Genomic DNA, 16848 nt, shown 5'->3' with positions numbered 1-16848 from the left:
TTTATGATCCAAAAACATATCAGTCGCAGCAGGATATAAAAAGGGTGTTGAATGGGTAGATGCGCAGCGGATGATTTTTAATGCAGAGAAATGTGAGGCGATGTTAAAAGGATATTTCATAGAGAAATATTCAATCATAAAGTGTTTAAATAGAGTAAAAAGAATGAAACTTTTATAAAAAACTGAGGAGTCAATAAGGAATGGTTATTGACAACAACAACAAAAAAATTCAAGGGGGAAAAAAATCTATGAGTAACAAATATTTCTGATCCGGATTTCACTCTTGTTGTATGATGGAACCTGATGCAGTAATAGCTTTCCAATGGAACCCGATAAATAGGTTGAAGAAATAAACATTACAGTGATGCAGAGGGATGGAATAATGAATTTTAAAAATCTCAACTCAGTCACAATGGGCTAAATGGCATCCCTCTGTGCCTTTCTATTCTAACAACCAATGCTCAGTTGATTTGATGCCATTCTTAGCTTTATAGTCAGAAAGTTACAGTTTGAAATCCCACTCTGATTTGGAGACTTAAATTGGGATAGTGAATTACTGTTTTACCATGGGTTAGGTTAGGTTAATTATTGTCACGTGTACTGATGTATAGTGAAAAGCCTAGCTTTACATGTTATCCAATCGATATTGGATTTTCAGAGATACTATATACAGATGAAAATAATTTCTGCCAACATATATAAGTATTGAAATAGTACCATTGAGAACCAATTTACAGAAGAAAATTTGAGACCATAGTCCACAGGAAAGCAGCGATAATGGGGACAGAAACGCAAATATGCACAAGAGAAACCGAAACACACGTTTTATTAATCTTTTAAAAATTGGTGCACCTAGGGATTATAAAATCATCTAGGGTGTTATAAGATAATACAAATGTGTTGCTGGTCATAACACTTCTGTGTCTTTGTAATATTAAGATGATTCCACACAGCATTCTTCAACAAAATTCAATGGACGAAGCCGCCTGTCTGGTTCCTATCTTTTTCCCATCACGGGCCAAGTAAGGTATAAAAAGAACTTGCACTCGACCTGGGCCTCAGTGAACTTTAGCATCATTGCACCTCTGGGCAAATACCAGAGTGTGTAAGTTCATAAATTGTGGTGTGAATGAAATGCACAATTTAGTCTAGTTTGTACATTGAACTAATCTTCTGAAATTTGGCTCCTTTGAAGCCACAAGAAATGGACTATCCTCCTGCCAGGAATCCCGCCTCCTAACTGTAGCTCTAGGAAATTTACAATTCATTCCAAATTTTGAACAATAGTATTCTTTTCTTCCAGAGGCTGCTCTTTTAAAACAACATCGTTCATGAAAATATAACTTTTAAAAAATGAACAATTTATTCTATTTGGCACGTAATGCAAGTTGTCTCTTTACAAATTTTGTCCATGAAATAGATTCATCATGACCAGGGCACATGTGACATCATGGCCAAACATCTCATCAAGTTCAATGGAAGTGGGCAACCTTGTTGGAATGGCAATGGATAGTCTCCGGGGTAACATGCTCATGAACCTTGCAGCTCACTTCGTGAACAGTCAGGGCAATGGGGTTCTCAATGAAGGGCATATTGATACACATGCAGAGAAATGCAGATGGGTCGATAAACAATATTGCTGCTGGTATCTGGGTGAATTTTAATCAGTTATCTTTCTGCTCTGGTCTTGTGATAGATCTGGATATATTATATAATCTGCCAGAATTAGAGATTACTAGAAAATACAGAGGGGGTTGGAACAAAATGGAGGAAGATGTGAACTGAAGAATGGACCTGCCTCTTTTCACATCAACCGGGTTCTTGCCACTGCACTTCAACCTTCAATCTAACTCATCCACAGCCTTTAATGTGCAGCAAAGCAATTAGTGCAATTTTAATGTCTTGCAGTTTCAGCAGCGTTCACAGAACATAAATTGACATAAAAATAAAGAAGTCAATTCATGAAATGATAATGAATATTTGAGTTCTAAATTTATAGGTTCATCTTGGATCAAGACTGTTACTTTCACTGGAATTTGAGGGCACAAATCCTGCTTTAGGATATTATGGTTAACAGTTTGGTGGTCATCGAGAGTGGTGCGATGCCAAAACTGTTGTCTTTTGGATGAGGTATCGGAAGCCCCCCCTCCCCCCCCCCCCACACCCACCATCTACCCATCCGCATGAACGTACAAAATGGAAAAGTAAGGAACTGAACTCAAATGAGTGGAAAATGGAGGAACAGCATCTCATATTTCGCTTGGGCAGCTTACAACCCAGTGGTATGATTTTTGATTTCTCTAACTTCAAGTAACCCCTGCATTCCCTCTCTCTCCCCATCTCTCCCCCACCCAAGTCGCACCAGCTTCTCGTTCTCACCTAGCAAACATCTAACAAGGGCCTGTTTCCTTTATTATCATTACTTTTTTTGCATCTCTTTCATTAATTTGTTCTATACCTCTCGATATCACCATCTATATCTCTCGTTTCCCTTTCCCCTGACTCTAGTCTGAAGAAGGGTCTCGGCCCGAAACGTCACCCAGTCCTCTCCAGGGATGCTGCCTGTCCCGCTGAGTTACTCCAGCATTTTGTGTCGCTCGAATGAGTGGATGCTGTATGTCGCCAAGTACCTCTCAACCATCACCAGCAAAATTGGATAAACGATCAATTATTCATAAACCTTTGTGAGTCGCACGATGTGTTTGCCAGTAAAACTAGATTTCGAAAGTAAGTTCTGGATGAAAAGCGCTGGCAGATGTGTTCCACGGCATGGAACACAGTGTTTAAATGTAAATCTTTCTTTCTTTCACTTACCCCAAAAATGGAAAAAGCATGATGATTGAGTTTCAAACCTTTGACTGGTGAAAAAGATAAACAGTTTTCACTGACAGAAAGGAAAGCAAATAAACCACAGCTGCTGTTACTCACAGGTCCACTCTCACTTGGCGCTCCATAACAGAAAAGCTGTTCAAGTTTAAAGGAAACCAGTCCAAAAGTGAATCTTTCGATAATTCATCCTCCAATCTGTTTGAAAGTCTTTCTCGAATAGAAAACAACACCCATGAATGGTCATGTCAGTGGAAGTACTTTGTAGTGAAGGATTGCTACAGATGCTCAGCATGCAGTAACACTCACTAGACTAGAGCGTGTAGCCACATCACCGTTGAAGCATGGCCATTTGAGGTGAGAGGATACTAAAATCACTCAATACAATAAGTCCACCCATGTTGGAGAAATTTTAATTTCTTGATCGTTTTAGTTTTGCGAGCACATTTTTCATTTGCCAAGAGAAAAATTGACAGCTTAAAGTATTTTGATCGATTTAATTGTTTTATCGGCAAAGCACGACAGATCAGTTTTAACTTTGGGGATTCCCATTTTGAATGTTTCTGCACACAACGGTGACCTCAAGGATGTTAGAGTCACTCTTGCTGGAAATGCTCACAGCTCAGCACTGTGTGACATGAATGATACTTATCAGTCCAGTTCGGAACGTTGTCTCGAACTTGCTGCATAATGGAGCAGACTGCTTCATTGCATGCAGAACTAAACTCTATACAATAGCAGCAAGTATTCCCACTGCTGACTATGGAGAAAGGGTCATTGATAAAACATCTGAAGACTGCTGGACCTAGGACAATGTCCCGCAGGACCAGTGCAATATTCTGTTGGGTCTGTGCTGAATAGCCTGAGGTAGCCGCAACCAGCCAGGTAGATCTTCTCGTGGAACATTTTTCACATTTTCCGTTTGACTTCAAGTTTTATTAAGGCTCTTTAATGATGAACCATGTTAAATTCCTCCAGGACTCTCTTTCAGGAGTCCGAAGAAGGGTCTCGACCCAAAACGTCACCTATTCCTTTTCTCCAGAGATGCTGCCTGACTCTCTGAGTTACTCCACCATTTTGTGTCCATCTTAAATTCTTCCCATGGTGCCCAGGGATCCATTCACAACTTACTGCAGATGTTGCTTTGTCCATACTTCAACTAAGTAAAATCTCGAGTCAACTAGCCCAGGCAAAACGCAACCATTAAGCAAGCTACTGACAAGTAAGAGTCTAAAATACCTTCAATTGTTTGGCTGAAAAACAATGGTAGACTGATAAATGGCCGGATTGGAAATGCTGCTTTTGGTAGTCAGCATTACATATCCGGGCTAATTTGTACTTTGGTCGTGATGTGGAAGTATCTGCTGAAAAAGTTTGGCTTGAAACATTGAGCTACATTGTTCAGGAACTCCAGAACTGACAAAGTGTCCTAGGTTTCTGCTTGACAGTGCATTGAATTGATTGATGACAGACATCCATGATGATGAGGAACTCAGTTGGAGATCAAAATGAAGCACTTACTTGGCACGTTAAATGGAGCTCTGATAGTAGTTACCTTTCATTTGGTTTAATCCACACCTTCGTTGAGATGACAAGCTAACTGTGAAGCTCCCAGCCACATCATATTGTTTAAATAATCAACCTATGAACTTACCTCCTGGGAAGGAATTGATCGTTCAGTTGCTGTCTGCTGTTAATACGAGAGGGGTGAGAAGGTTGGAGAGATGGAAATGGTTGCAGTTGAGAAAGTTTAGGGTTGGGGGTTGCAGTTTACAATTAACCAAGAGGTTCTTTATTGGTGAAGTGCCGATGATGAAAGATTACAACAAAGTCAACACTGCAGCACATTTAAAAACCATCATGTATCTCAGTCAGTCAACTTTTACAATAATCTAGGTAGTCGTCAGGGAACATGACACACTGGTATAACCCGAGGGCTATTCCTGTCGATAATGCCGAAAACCTTCAGAGCATGGTTCAGGTAACCCATCAGCTGAAAGACTAGTTCTAGCTGAACAAACAGGGACTGGTGCTCCACAGTTGAGCGCATTATAGATTCAGCAGATTAAACTCCATCAATGACGGCAATAGCCATAAATGTCAAATACTTTGGCCCTTGCGAAAATGCACCTGAACTCTCTGGACTGAGATGAGATAAATGAGTTATGTTCTGCCAGAGAGCATGTGCACTGAACAGATATAAGAATGTGCCCAACTGGATCGTTTAGTTTGGAAACTCTTAAGCACACTGTAGTGCATTTGCTTTGGGCAACATAGAGTCACACAGCACGGATTCATGCCCTTTGGCCCAAGATGCCCACACCGACCAAGAAGCCCCATCTACACTTGTTCCACCGGACCGCTTTTGGCCATTTCCCTCGAAACCTTTCCTATCCAAGTACCTGTCCAAATGTCTTTTAAATGTTGTTATAGTACTTAGCTCAATTACCTCCTCTGGCAGCTCGTTTCTTGTACCCACCACCCACTGTGCGAAAAGGCCTCCCCTCAGGATCCTATTGAATGTTTCCTCTTTCACCATTATATCCTTCGGTTCTTGACTTTCTTATTCTGGGTAAAAGACTCCGTGCATCTCCCCTCATGATCTTACACACCTCCACAATTTCACCCCTCATCTTCCTGTGCTCCAAGGAATAAAGTCCAAACCTGCCCAACCTCTCTCTAAGTTCTGTGGCGGCTCCCAAGGGTCGGGCCATACCACTACCGACCCCTCGGCACGGGAATGGACCAGTCCAGGGGGGCGGTCCGGTACTACGTATATAAGGACAAGGTTTTGGGCACGAAGCCATTCCGGGAGACTCGACCCGTCTGATAACCGTGTAATAAACCATAACGCCCCAAAATACCCGGCTTCTTGCCTTTATTTCGGGCCTCTCTCGACGCGCCACAATTTGATGATGGAATTAGAAGCAACACTAGCAAGTTTGCAGATGACACAAAGCTGGGTGGCAGTGTGAACTGCAAAGAGGTTGCTAGGAGGTTGCAGGGTGACTTAGACAGGTTGAGTGATTGGGCAGATGCATGGCAGATGCAGTATAATGTAGATAAATGTGAGGTATTCCACTTTGGCGACAAGAACAAGGAGGCAGATTATTATCTCAATGGTGTCAGATTAGGTAAAGGGGAAGTGCAACGAGACCTGGGTGTCATTGTACACCAGTCACTGAAAGTAAGCGTGCAGGTACAGCAGGCAGTGAAGAAAGCTAATGGCATGTTGGACTTCATAACAAGAGGATTTGAGTATAGGAGTAAAGAGGTCCTTCTGCTGTTGTATAGGGCCCTGGTGAGACCACATCTGGAGTATTGTGTGCTGTTTTGATCTCCTAATTTGAGGAAGGACGTCCTTGCTATAGAGGCAGTGCAGCGTAAATTCACAAGGTTAACCCCGGGGATGGCGGGACTGTTATATGATGAAAGATTGGAAAGACTGGGCTTGTATTCACTGTTTAGAAGGATAAGAGGGGATCTTGTAGAGATGTATAAAATTATGAAAGGACTGGACAAACCAGATGCAGTAAAATGTTTCCAATGTTAGTGGAGTCCAGAACCAGGGGCCACAGTCTAATAATAAAGGGGAGGCCATTTAAAACTGAGGTGAGAAAAAACATTTTAACCCAGAGAGTTGGCCCCACAGCAGAAGCGACCACGAGGGCTGGAAACTGGAAGTGTCCTGAGCTAATTCTGCTACCACCATTATCTATTGTAGAAGTGATGGCTCCCACTGATTGTCGCCGGAAGCTTGTGCCCTTATCAGGACGGACGATGACAGTGATGTAACATTTGAAACATGGATGATGGACATGAAAGAAGAAGACCCAGAGAGTTGTGAATCTGTGGAATTCTCTGCCACAGAAGGCAGTGGAGGCCGATTTACTGGATGAATTTAAAAGAGAGTTAGATAGAGCTCTAGGGGCTAGTGGAATCAAGGGATATGGGGAGAAGGCAGGCACAGGTTACTGATTGTGGATGAACAGCCACGATCACAATGAATGGCGGTGCTGGCTCCAAGGGCCAAATGGCCTCCTCCTGCACCTATTTTCTATGGGGTTTTTTAGAGGGCTTAGGTTTAAAATGAGTGGAAAATTTAATAGAAACCTGAGGGAAATTATTTCACACAGAGGGTGGTGTGGTATATGGAACAAGCCACCAGAAGATGTAGTTGAGGCATATACAATAACAACATTTAAAATACATTTGGATAGGCTGATGGATAGGAAATGTTTAGAGAGATATGGGCCAAACATAGGCAAATTGAACGGCTTAGATGAGGCATCTTGGTCAGCGCGAACGATTTGGGATGAAGGGTCTATTTCTGTGCTGCAAATTTCTATGACTGTCAACAAATATCATCCACCAATATTTGCAGACCATTCCTTCAGAATAAATGAGAATTCATTAACAATTATGAATGAAAACAGAACATTAGAAGATTAGTGCAATAATACTTTAAAAAATATAGATTTTGAACTGTGTATTACAAACTACTATCATCAAAATAGTTCTCCAACCCATCTGTGTGGTATTGGATATCAGTAGCCCAGATGAAGTGCTCACCAACTTTGCGTTTCCAAAATCGTTCTGGGAGCAGTCTCGATATACGTTCAGTCAAACAGCAAGCTCCAGTTATCTGGTACCTGAAAGATTATTAAAATTTCATGCTTGTGAGAATTCAAGTTGAAATTTGTCCTTTCAGTCATAAATTCTTCTTCTCCCTTATATTAATATGTGTATTCTGGGTGACAAACTAGGGCAAAGATTTCTCAATCGGTTACTTTTGTTTAAAGTAAGCCAGATTGAAAGTATGTCGTCATGAACCCATTAACTGAAAATAATTATGGATAGACTAACATATACGAAAGAAGAACATGTTGAATTGTAAAGTATTTTTTTCTAATGAGAATATAGCTTGTTATAATTATTATTCACTTGTCATAGGCAAGTATAAACTTAAAGCTTTACTTCACTGCCATCAGATTGGAAACAAACATTCCAAGATCATTCCAATCGTTCGGTGGGCGGCACAGTGGTAGAGTTGCAGCCTTACAGTGGCAGAGACCCAGGTTTGATCCTAACTACGGGTGCTGTCTGTATGAAATTTGTACGTTCTCCACATGACCTGTGTGGGTTTTGTCCGGGTGCTCCGGTTTCCTCCTGCAGTCCAAAAACGTACAGGTTTGCAGACTAATTGACTTGGTAAAATTGTAACGTCCCTAGTGTGTGTAGGATAGTGTTACTATGCAGGAATCGCTGGTCGGCGTGGACTCGGTGGGCCTGTTTCTTTGCTGTATCTCTAAACTAAACTAAATAATGAGGGAGCAGCACTGATGGTAGTAGAGGATGTTTCAGATGAGTCAGGTTGCCACCTGAGAAGATATGTGCTAAAGCCATGAGCAGATAATGTGTCTCTGGTCAGCCAAATTCATCATCATTGCTATTAAGGCCACACTTTATTATTTCGGATATGTTTCTTTTCTTTCTCACATATGGACGAGTGAATAACCAGCTCAGAACTAGGCTACAAATAATCTGCAATTCTACAACTAATTTGCTAGCAAAGTTTAATTAACCGTGGTCTAGAAAAGATTAAAGTGATATACCAAGAGATTTCTTGTATTGAATTATTTTTTGTGATGTGTATTTGCTGTCCATCTCTAATTGCCATTGAGAAATTAAGATATCCATATTCTGACCTGTGTTTGTAAGCGCATCCATGCAACTAGTTCAGCAGAGCCTCTGGTCACTGGTGATCCATAAGTATATGAATGTGAGGAACTTGACAATGGTCATGACACTGAATGTCAAAGGTGGGTTGTTGCATTCTCTTGACTGAGAGTTACCATCATCTACACTTCACACTGCCTCGGCAAGGCTGCCGGCATAATCAAGGACAAGTCTCACCTTGGTCACTCAATCTTCTCCCCTCTCCCATCGGGCAAGAGGTACAGATGTTTGGAAACACAGTCCTCCAGATACAGCAACAGTTTCTTCCCAGCTGTTATCAGGCAACTGAACGGTCCACTCATTGGCGAGAGTGCAGTCCTGACCTCCCATCTACCTCATTGGAGACCATTGAACTATCCTTAATCGGACTTTAATGTTATATCTTGCAATGAATGTTGTGCCCTTTATCCCTTATCTATGCACTGTGGAGAGCTTAATTGTATTCATGTATACTTTTCTCTGACCGTTTAGTTTAGTTTAGAGGTACAATAGACAATAGGTGCAGGAGTAGGCCATTCGGCTCTTCGAGCCAGCACCGCCATTCAATGTGATCATGGCTGATCATTCTCAATCAGTACCCCATTCCTCCCATACCCCCTGACTCCGCTATCCTTAAGCAGGGAAATAGCTTCTTCGGCCCACCGAGTCCACACCGACCAGCGATCCCCATACACTAACACTATCCTACACACACTGGGGCCAATTTACAATTATACCAAGCCAATTAGCCTCCAAACCCGTGTATCTTTGTAGTGTGGGAGGAACCCGACGTCCTTAAGAAAACCCACGCAGGTCATGGAGAAGATCGTACAAACTCCGTACAGTCAGCACCAGTTGTCAGGATCGAATCTGGGTCTCTGTTGAAAGCCAGCAACTGTACCGCGTGCACCACTGTGCCACCCTCGACAGCACACAAACAAAAGCGTTTCACTGTACCTCGGTACATGTGACAATAATAAACTAAACTAAAGAGACGGACGTTACCTAGTATTATTGTGGTGCAAATGTTACTGACCTCTTCTCTACCCGTGCAAAAGGTATCAGCCAATCCCAAGGCTGGTTTACATGTGCTGCACTCAATTTATAAGTTTAGAATTTCATATCAACTTACCCATTGGTTAGTTTTTCTGATATGTCCTCTAAAGTCTGACCTTTAGTCTCGGGTATAAAGAAAATGATAAAAAACAGCCCGACAAAACTCAGCAAGGCATAAATCAGAAACATCCACGTCAGCCCAAGATAATCTGGAACAAATAAACAATACAAACGATATATTCTTTTAAAATTGCAATTTATCACACACGAGTGACTGTTATGGTGTAAATTCACCTTTAACTTCTCTTTCAAGGAGTTTTAAAGGTAACTTGCAGTGTTTTTAAAAATCTTTTGAACAAATAATTAATTCATGCCAGTTAATGAATCTTTTATTGACAAGAGCATAAAATGTGGATCACTCAGCCCTTTGGGCCCAATCCACCAAGCTTACGACTGGCTTGTCTCACAGCTCCATTAACCTGCTAGTTCATCCCGAGCAGTTCATCATCCAAAATAAATTATTGTCAGTCTTGGGAGATCCATTTGAGTCAAACATCCACAGACCTTTGGGAGAGTGGGCTCAATGAATAGTTGAGTGAGTGGCTTGGACCCAGATCCCCTTCAAATGCAAATGAACTGATCCAGATGTAACCTTTATAAATGCAGATGTTGGAAGTTTAGATTCAGTACTGTCTTATCGTGGTTAAATGCCTCAAAGCACTTAAAATACTAAAATATTTTTTTGAAGTGCAAAGACAAATATTCTTCAGTGAGAAGCCAAGTGTGTCCCAAACCAAAATTCACTGAATCAAGAGTTTGGAGATATTTCAATGCAATATGATAGCATTGCCTCGCATTTCTAGTTCCCTGTCACACACAAAGTGCTGGTGGAACTCAGTGGATCAGGCAGCGTCTGGGGAAAGAATGGACAGGCAAAGTTTTGGCATTGAGTCTAAAGAAGGGTCCCAATACGCTGCCTGTCCATTCCCTTCCCAGGTGCTGCCTGGCTCTTTGAATTACTCCAGCACTTTGTCTTTTGCTCTCAAGATTCCAGTCTCTGCAGTTTCTTGTGTCTCCCTTTCATTCACATTTACCTCTGCCAAGGCAAGACTTTTATTCGCCATAAAGCTGATAAGGGGCCGTGACACCTGGATCACAAATGCATATGCAAACAAGAAAAACAACTAAAACTAACTTCAAATAGCACTGGCTGGATTTCAGTTAATCAAAAAGCACTTTAGAGCAAATTAAGTAATTTTTAAGGGAAATTAATTAATTGTAATTCAGTGTACATGGTGGCCAATTTGCAGGCAGAAAGCTTCCACAGGAAGGGATCAGCTACTCCATCAGGTGTACTGCAAAAGTGTGGATGGAGATGCTGTGCACTTTGATGGCCTGCCACAATAAACAAGTTCAGACAGCCTCTGAACTGATTATAAAATTGTAATATTGAAGAATGATAATTCCCCCAGGGATTTCAAAAGGCAGTATTTCAAGGATCATGAAAGGAAGCATGAAGTGTTCTTTCCACACATCCATTCAGCTATTGACTGGAGGATTTTGTCTGATCAGGATAACCATTTAATGAGAAATGAAAGGGATGGTGCAGAGGAATTGTGGTGCATCTCTGAATAATTGTCCATCTACATATATTCTTGGCGTACCTTTGAAAGCCAAGAGCAGAAAATTTATATCATTGTAAATGCCAATTTTGTAATAAAATAACTCTATGTCCCAGCTTATCTGACATTTACATTTGGCTTTGCAGTTGGAGGGAAAAAAACATTTTTGGGTCACTCAGCCAAGATCTCATTTGGTAACATGAGCTGGACAGGAAAGTCAATCAGTTCCTTGCAACAAATCTACTGAGTTGTCACAATGGAATAAGCATGATTTATCAAAGTACACCGTGTTCCGGATCTGTTAAAAAACAAACATTGATTTGTTATTATGATCCCTGAATGTTCAAAATATTAGTGTGCCGCTTTTTTTTTAAGGGATATTAGACAATTCTAGATTTTGGTAGGTATTACAAACTAGTAAATGGTGGACCCGTTGGGCCCAAACCTCTCCTGCATTGGTCTAGCACCCTCCCCTCCCCCCTTCCCCCCACTACCCCCTCCCCCAAAATTGCAGTAGAAACCTGGATTTTGTGGAGCTTTAATTGAAATGAAAAACTATTTTATATTTTATGCAAGTCTAAAGCAAATTTGCAATAGCAATTTCAGATTCCGTCTGAAGATGGGTCCCAATCTAAAACGTCAGCTATCCCTGTTCTCCAGGGATGCTGCCTGACCCGCTGAGGTACTGCAGCACTTTGTGTCTTTTTTGTAAAACCGGCATCTGCAGTTCCTTGTTTCTAATACATGGTTGAATGTTTGGAGTGGAGAGTTACCTGAAATTACCTTAAAGTATGTTAACACAGAACTTTGGAAACTACTGGGAATGTTTAATAGTGACACAAGAAACTGTAGATGCTGGAATCTTGAGCAAAAAATAAAGTGCTGGCGAAACTCAACAGGCCAGGCAGCATCTGTGGAGGAAATAGGACAGGCCGCATTAAGGGGTTGGGACCCTTCATCATTCTGACGTAGGCTTGGAAACCAAAATATACTGTCCAATTCCCTGCACAAATGCTGCCTGGTCTGCTAGTTCCACCAGCACGGTGTTTTTTGCTGGGGATGTTTTATGACGAGTGGATGCTTTGAATATCATCTTCCAAAGTTCTCTTGGCTTTCAATTGTTCCTGTGGATTGGAGGATGGCAAATGTTATTCCACTATTTAAGAAAGGAGGGAGAGGGAAATCAGGGTAGTACTGACCAATTAGCTTTTATCAATGGTGGGGGAAATGCTGGGATCTATAATGAAGGATGTCATTACATAACGGCTGGAAAAGTGTGGCAATATTTATCACTGAATTTACCGTGTTCTCTGAGGATGTGACTGGTAAAATAGATAAGGAACAGCAGTGATGTATTTCAATTTTACGAAATTGTTCGATAAAGTTCCACACAAGAGATTAGCCAACAAGGTCAGAGCACATGCAAATTGGGGGTAATATACAGGCATGGATTCAGAACTGGCTATTGGACAGAGAGCAAAGGAATAATTTCACTCCTTCTCCAGCTGGGTGGCTGTGAATTGTGGGCTGCCATTGGAATCAGTGCTTGTTCTCCAATATTCACAATCTTTATCAACAATGTGTCTGAGGGGACCGAATGTCATATTTCCAAGCCTGCTGACAATACTAAATTATATGGAGACATAGGAAACTTTGCGTGCTGGAATCTTGAGCAGGACATAAAGTGTTGGAGGAACTCAGTGGGGGTCAAGCAGCATCTGTGAAGGGAAAGGATGTTTTGATTCGGGGACCCTTCTTCAGACTGATTGGAGTGGAGGGAGGAGGGGGAAGAAAGCTGGAAAGGAGAAATGGGGTGGGAGTGCAATACCGTCCTACCCCTTTCTAATCCCCCCGCCCCCCCCCCGAGCTCCTCACACCCATACACACACAATTCTCCCACCATCACCCACATCCTTTCCCCTCCTCCATACGCTCATCTCCGAGTCCGGCATTTCCCTTTTATTCCCCCTTTCTCCTCCCCATCATATCCCTCCCTTCACCTTTACATTTCAGGCCTCCTCTTCTTCCCATATCTGACATCACTTGCCAAGTTTTGTCCACCCCACCTTTCTTTTCCTGCTTTCTCCCTCCCCCATCCGCCCACTCCAATCAGACTAAAGAAGGGGCCTGACACAAAACATCATCTGCCCATTCCCTCAACAGATGCTGCTTGATCCGCTCAGTTCCTCCCACGCTGTTATCAGGCAACTGAGCCATCTTGCTGCAACCAGAGAGCAGTCCTGAACTGCTATCTACCTCATTGGGGACCCTCGGACTATCTTTGATCGGACTTTACTGGCTTTACCTTGCACTAAACGTTATTCCCTTATCACGTATCTGTTCACTGTGAATGGCTCGATTGGAATCATGTATTGTATTTCCGCTGACTGGTTAGCACGCAACAAAAGCTTTTCACTGTACATCAGTGGTGTACTAAAAACTGAACTCTATTGCCATTACACTCAATCTAATGCTTTTGTTTTTGTTGATTCTTCTATTGGAAAACAGCATTGGTCCAGTCCTCCATGATGGAGGGATGAACAATCAAGGGCACTACATAAACATAATTCCATTTTGCTGGTCTGGGGAAGTGATTTGCAAACCAATACTGTACAATTAAAATTTCAAACTATCACACTTATTGTCTACGTTATAATCTCAGGCCATCCGATAATTAATTTTTCTTTCTTTACCTGTCATGGACAAAAAGGTTAAAGCAATGAGCAGGTTCAAAGCCCAATTCAGGCTTCCTATGAAAGCCACAGCTCTGCCTTTTATCCCGAGTGGAAATAGTTCACTCAGCAGTACCCACGCCACTGTAATTAAAGACAGAAAAAAACCTTAAATACTGTTCAAAGACAATCATTTTACAAATTTAACAGCACATCATGTTAGCATGAGTGAAAAGGCATCAGCGGATGTCAAACCTTCAGTGCAAATGGAGCACAATTCATCAACACGACAATGAAGTCAACATTATATTACAATACATTTAACCAACTAGAATTGTAAAGAATTCTAACTCTAACTAAAGAACTCTAACTCTAAACTGTAACTCTAGAAGGCTTAGCAAGTTTGGCATGTCGGCTACAACTCTCACCAACTTCTGCAGTATTTTATCAGGATGCATCACAGCTTGGTTTGGAAACCGCTCCATCCAAGACAGCAAGAAATTGCAGCGAATTGTGGATGCAACCCAGACTATCACACAAACCAACCTCCCTTCTATTGACTCCATTTATACCTCATGCTGCCTTGGCAAGGCCAGCAGCATAATTAATGACCAATCTCACCGGCCACTCCCTCTTCTCCCCTTTCCCATCAGGCGTGAAAACACACACCTCAAGATTCAGGGATAACTTCTTCCCAGCTGTTATCAGGCAACCGAATCATCCTACCATAACCCTGCCTCTTTGGTGACCCTTGGACTATCTTTGATCGGACTTTGCTGGCTTTACCTTGCACTAAACATTATTACCTTATACACTGTAAATGGCTCAATTGTAATCATGTATTGTCTTTCTGCTGACTGGAGAGCACGCAACAAAAGCTTTTCACTGTATCTGACAATGCACCTGATACAAAACGTGACAATAAACTAAACGGAACTGAGAATACAGTTTATCAAGTTTCCACCAAAAACATCATCCATGCAGATTAATTTTGACACAGTGATATTTACCTGGTCCAAAACTTATTGAATAGGCAGCAATATATGTAAGGAGGCAAGCAAGGGACAGCCATTTCAACAAAGGAGAGATTTGTTCCGTCCCATCTCTATTGTTCACGGACATTGTTGCATTTCCCATGTTATTTTGTTCCGTAATTGGAGAGTGTCTAGTTTCAGATGAACCAACATGTGCCTTTGATGCAAAGACAGTGGGAGTTGTTGAATTATATCCTGGGATTGTAAACGTGACATTATTTTGCTGATGATCAGTATAATTGGGCGTATGGCAGATATCCTTGAATTGCAACGGAATTTTATGCACTACCATTGCCAGAATAATCAACATTACAGTTATACCAATACTTCCAATGTAAAGAAATGCTTTGCGTCCTATTCGATCGATGAGGACCATTGCTGTAAATGTGCTGAACACTTTCACCAGCCCAATACTTACTGTAGCTAATGTCGCCGATTTATCACTTGCAAACCCAACTGTTCTTAAGATAGTTGATGCATAATACAAAACATTTGGTTGGCCAGAAGCTTGCAAGAATATAACCAAACCAAATCCCATGCCCAGTCGGCGTCTTATGTTTTCCTTTGTCCGAAATAAGTCCAGAAATGTATAACTTCTTTCATTGCTCAAGGAAGATTTTATGGTGGTCAGTTCATCGTCAACATTGGAATAGGATCTGATTTTCTTCAGGATGAGACTTGCCTTTTCATCGTAGCCTTTCTTAATCATAAAGCGAGGACTTGGTGGAAGAAAGAACACACCAACGAGTTGCAGCACAGCTGGAATGAGATTAATACCAAACATCCATCGCCAACCTTTCGAGACGTTAGCGAAAGCATAATTAACAGCATATGCCAATAAAACTCCGGTAACAATCTGTAATTCAATCAGAGAAACCAACAAGCCTCTTTTGTTGAACGGTGCAATCTCCGACAGATAAATGCATGCTGAGAATACACCTGAGGTTGTAGCAATTCCCACAATGATGCGACCCAGAATGAGTATTGCATAGGAAGTAGATGAAGTCATAATGACATTGCCCATTAGAAAACACAAAGTTGTTAGAACGATTCCTATCCTTCTTTCCCATCGATCAATGATGTTACCACCAATAAAGGAACCCATTGTGCCTCCAATTAAGATTGCACTGACAATTACTTCTTGCATCCCGCAGGTAAGCTGGAAATCGATGGTCAGTTGCAGAAGAGCTCCTGAAATGTTTGCAAGCTCATAGCCAAAGAGAAGTCCACTTATGGAAGCAATTGCGGATGCAGAAAGGAGGATAAAGTTGAATGATCCTAGAAAAAAAGACAAGTCATTGACAAAACTCAAGGCAGTCAAAACTGGGCCAATTAATCCAAAGAGAGAGGACTTATTTAATGTCACGAGGAACTGCACCAGTGTATTCTCTACCAAAACCAGGCAAAACATTAACAATAATAAAATTAAACTGATCATTCATATTGGTAAAGCAATTTATGTATGCCAATGTATAGTACTCAATGTATTTGCATGATAATTGATGATAAATACATCATTTCAAAATGAATTAGGTTTCCACCCAAATTTAGGTACTTTAAGCATGCATTACTTTGAGACTTTAGAGACAAGACAAAAAGAAATTTGGGAAATCTTCGGGTAAAGTTAGTTTGTCTATAGATGAGATTAAGAAGAGCATAGGCGACATGATGGCGCAATAGTAGAGTTGCTGCCTCACAGTGCCAGAGACCCGGGTTGGATCCTGACTACGAGTGCTTATCTGTACAGAGTTTCTACGTTCTCCGCATGACCTGCGTGGGTTTTCTCCGGGATCTCCAGTTTCCTCCCACAATCCAAAGACGCACAGGTTTGAAGATTAATTGGCTTGGTAGAATTGTAAATTGTCCCTAGCGTGTGTAGGATAGTGCTGGTGTGCGGGGATCGCTGGTCGACGCGGTCTT

At 41.5% G+C, this 16848-nt stretch overlaps 1 protein-coding gene across 1 annotated transcript in view; it reads right to left on the bottom strand.

Annotated features, from left to right (window-relative positions):
- Positions 1–7273: 7273 nt before the first annotated feature.
- Positions 7274–16848, bottom strand: part of slc2a12 (solute carrier family 2 member 12) — a 55073-nt gene continuing 45498 nt past the window's right edge. The window contains exons 5-8 of the mRNA XM_078400220.1: positions 14905–16206; positions 13916–14038; positions 9677–9809; positions 7274–7478 (exon numbers count right to left, since the gene is read on the bottom strand). Coding sequence (XP_078256346.1) covers positions 7319–7478; positions 9677–9809; positions 13916–14038; positions 14905–16206 — 1718 coding nt within the window. The 3' untranslated portion in view covers positions 7274–7318. The remainder of the gene's footprint in view (positions 7479–9676; positions 9810–13915; positions 14039–14904; positions 16207–16848) is intronic.

Source organism: Rhinoraja longicauda, chromosome 5, assembly GCF_053455715.1.
Source record: "Rhinoraja longicauda isolate Sanriku21f chromosome 5, sRhiLon1.1, whole genome shotgun sequence".
Lineage (NCBI taxonomy): Eukaryota > Metazoa > Chordata > Chondrichthyes > Rajiformes > Arhynchobatidae > Rhinoraja > Rhinoraja longicauda.
The sequence above is the reverse complement of the archived record's forward strand: the minus strand, read 5'-3'. Positions and strand labels throughout refer to the sequence as shown.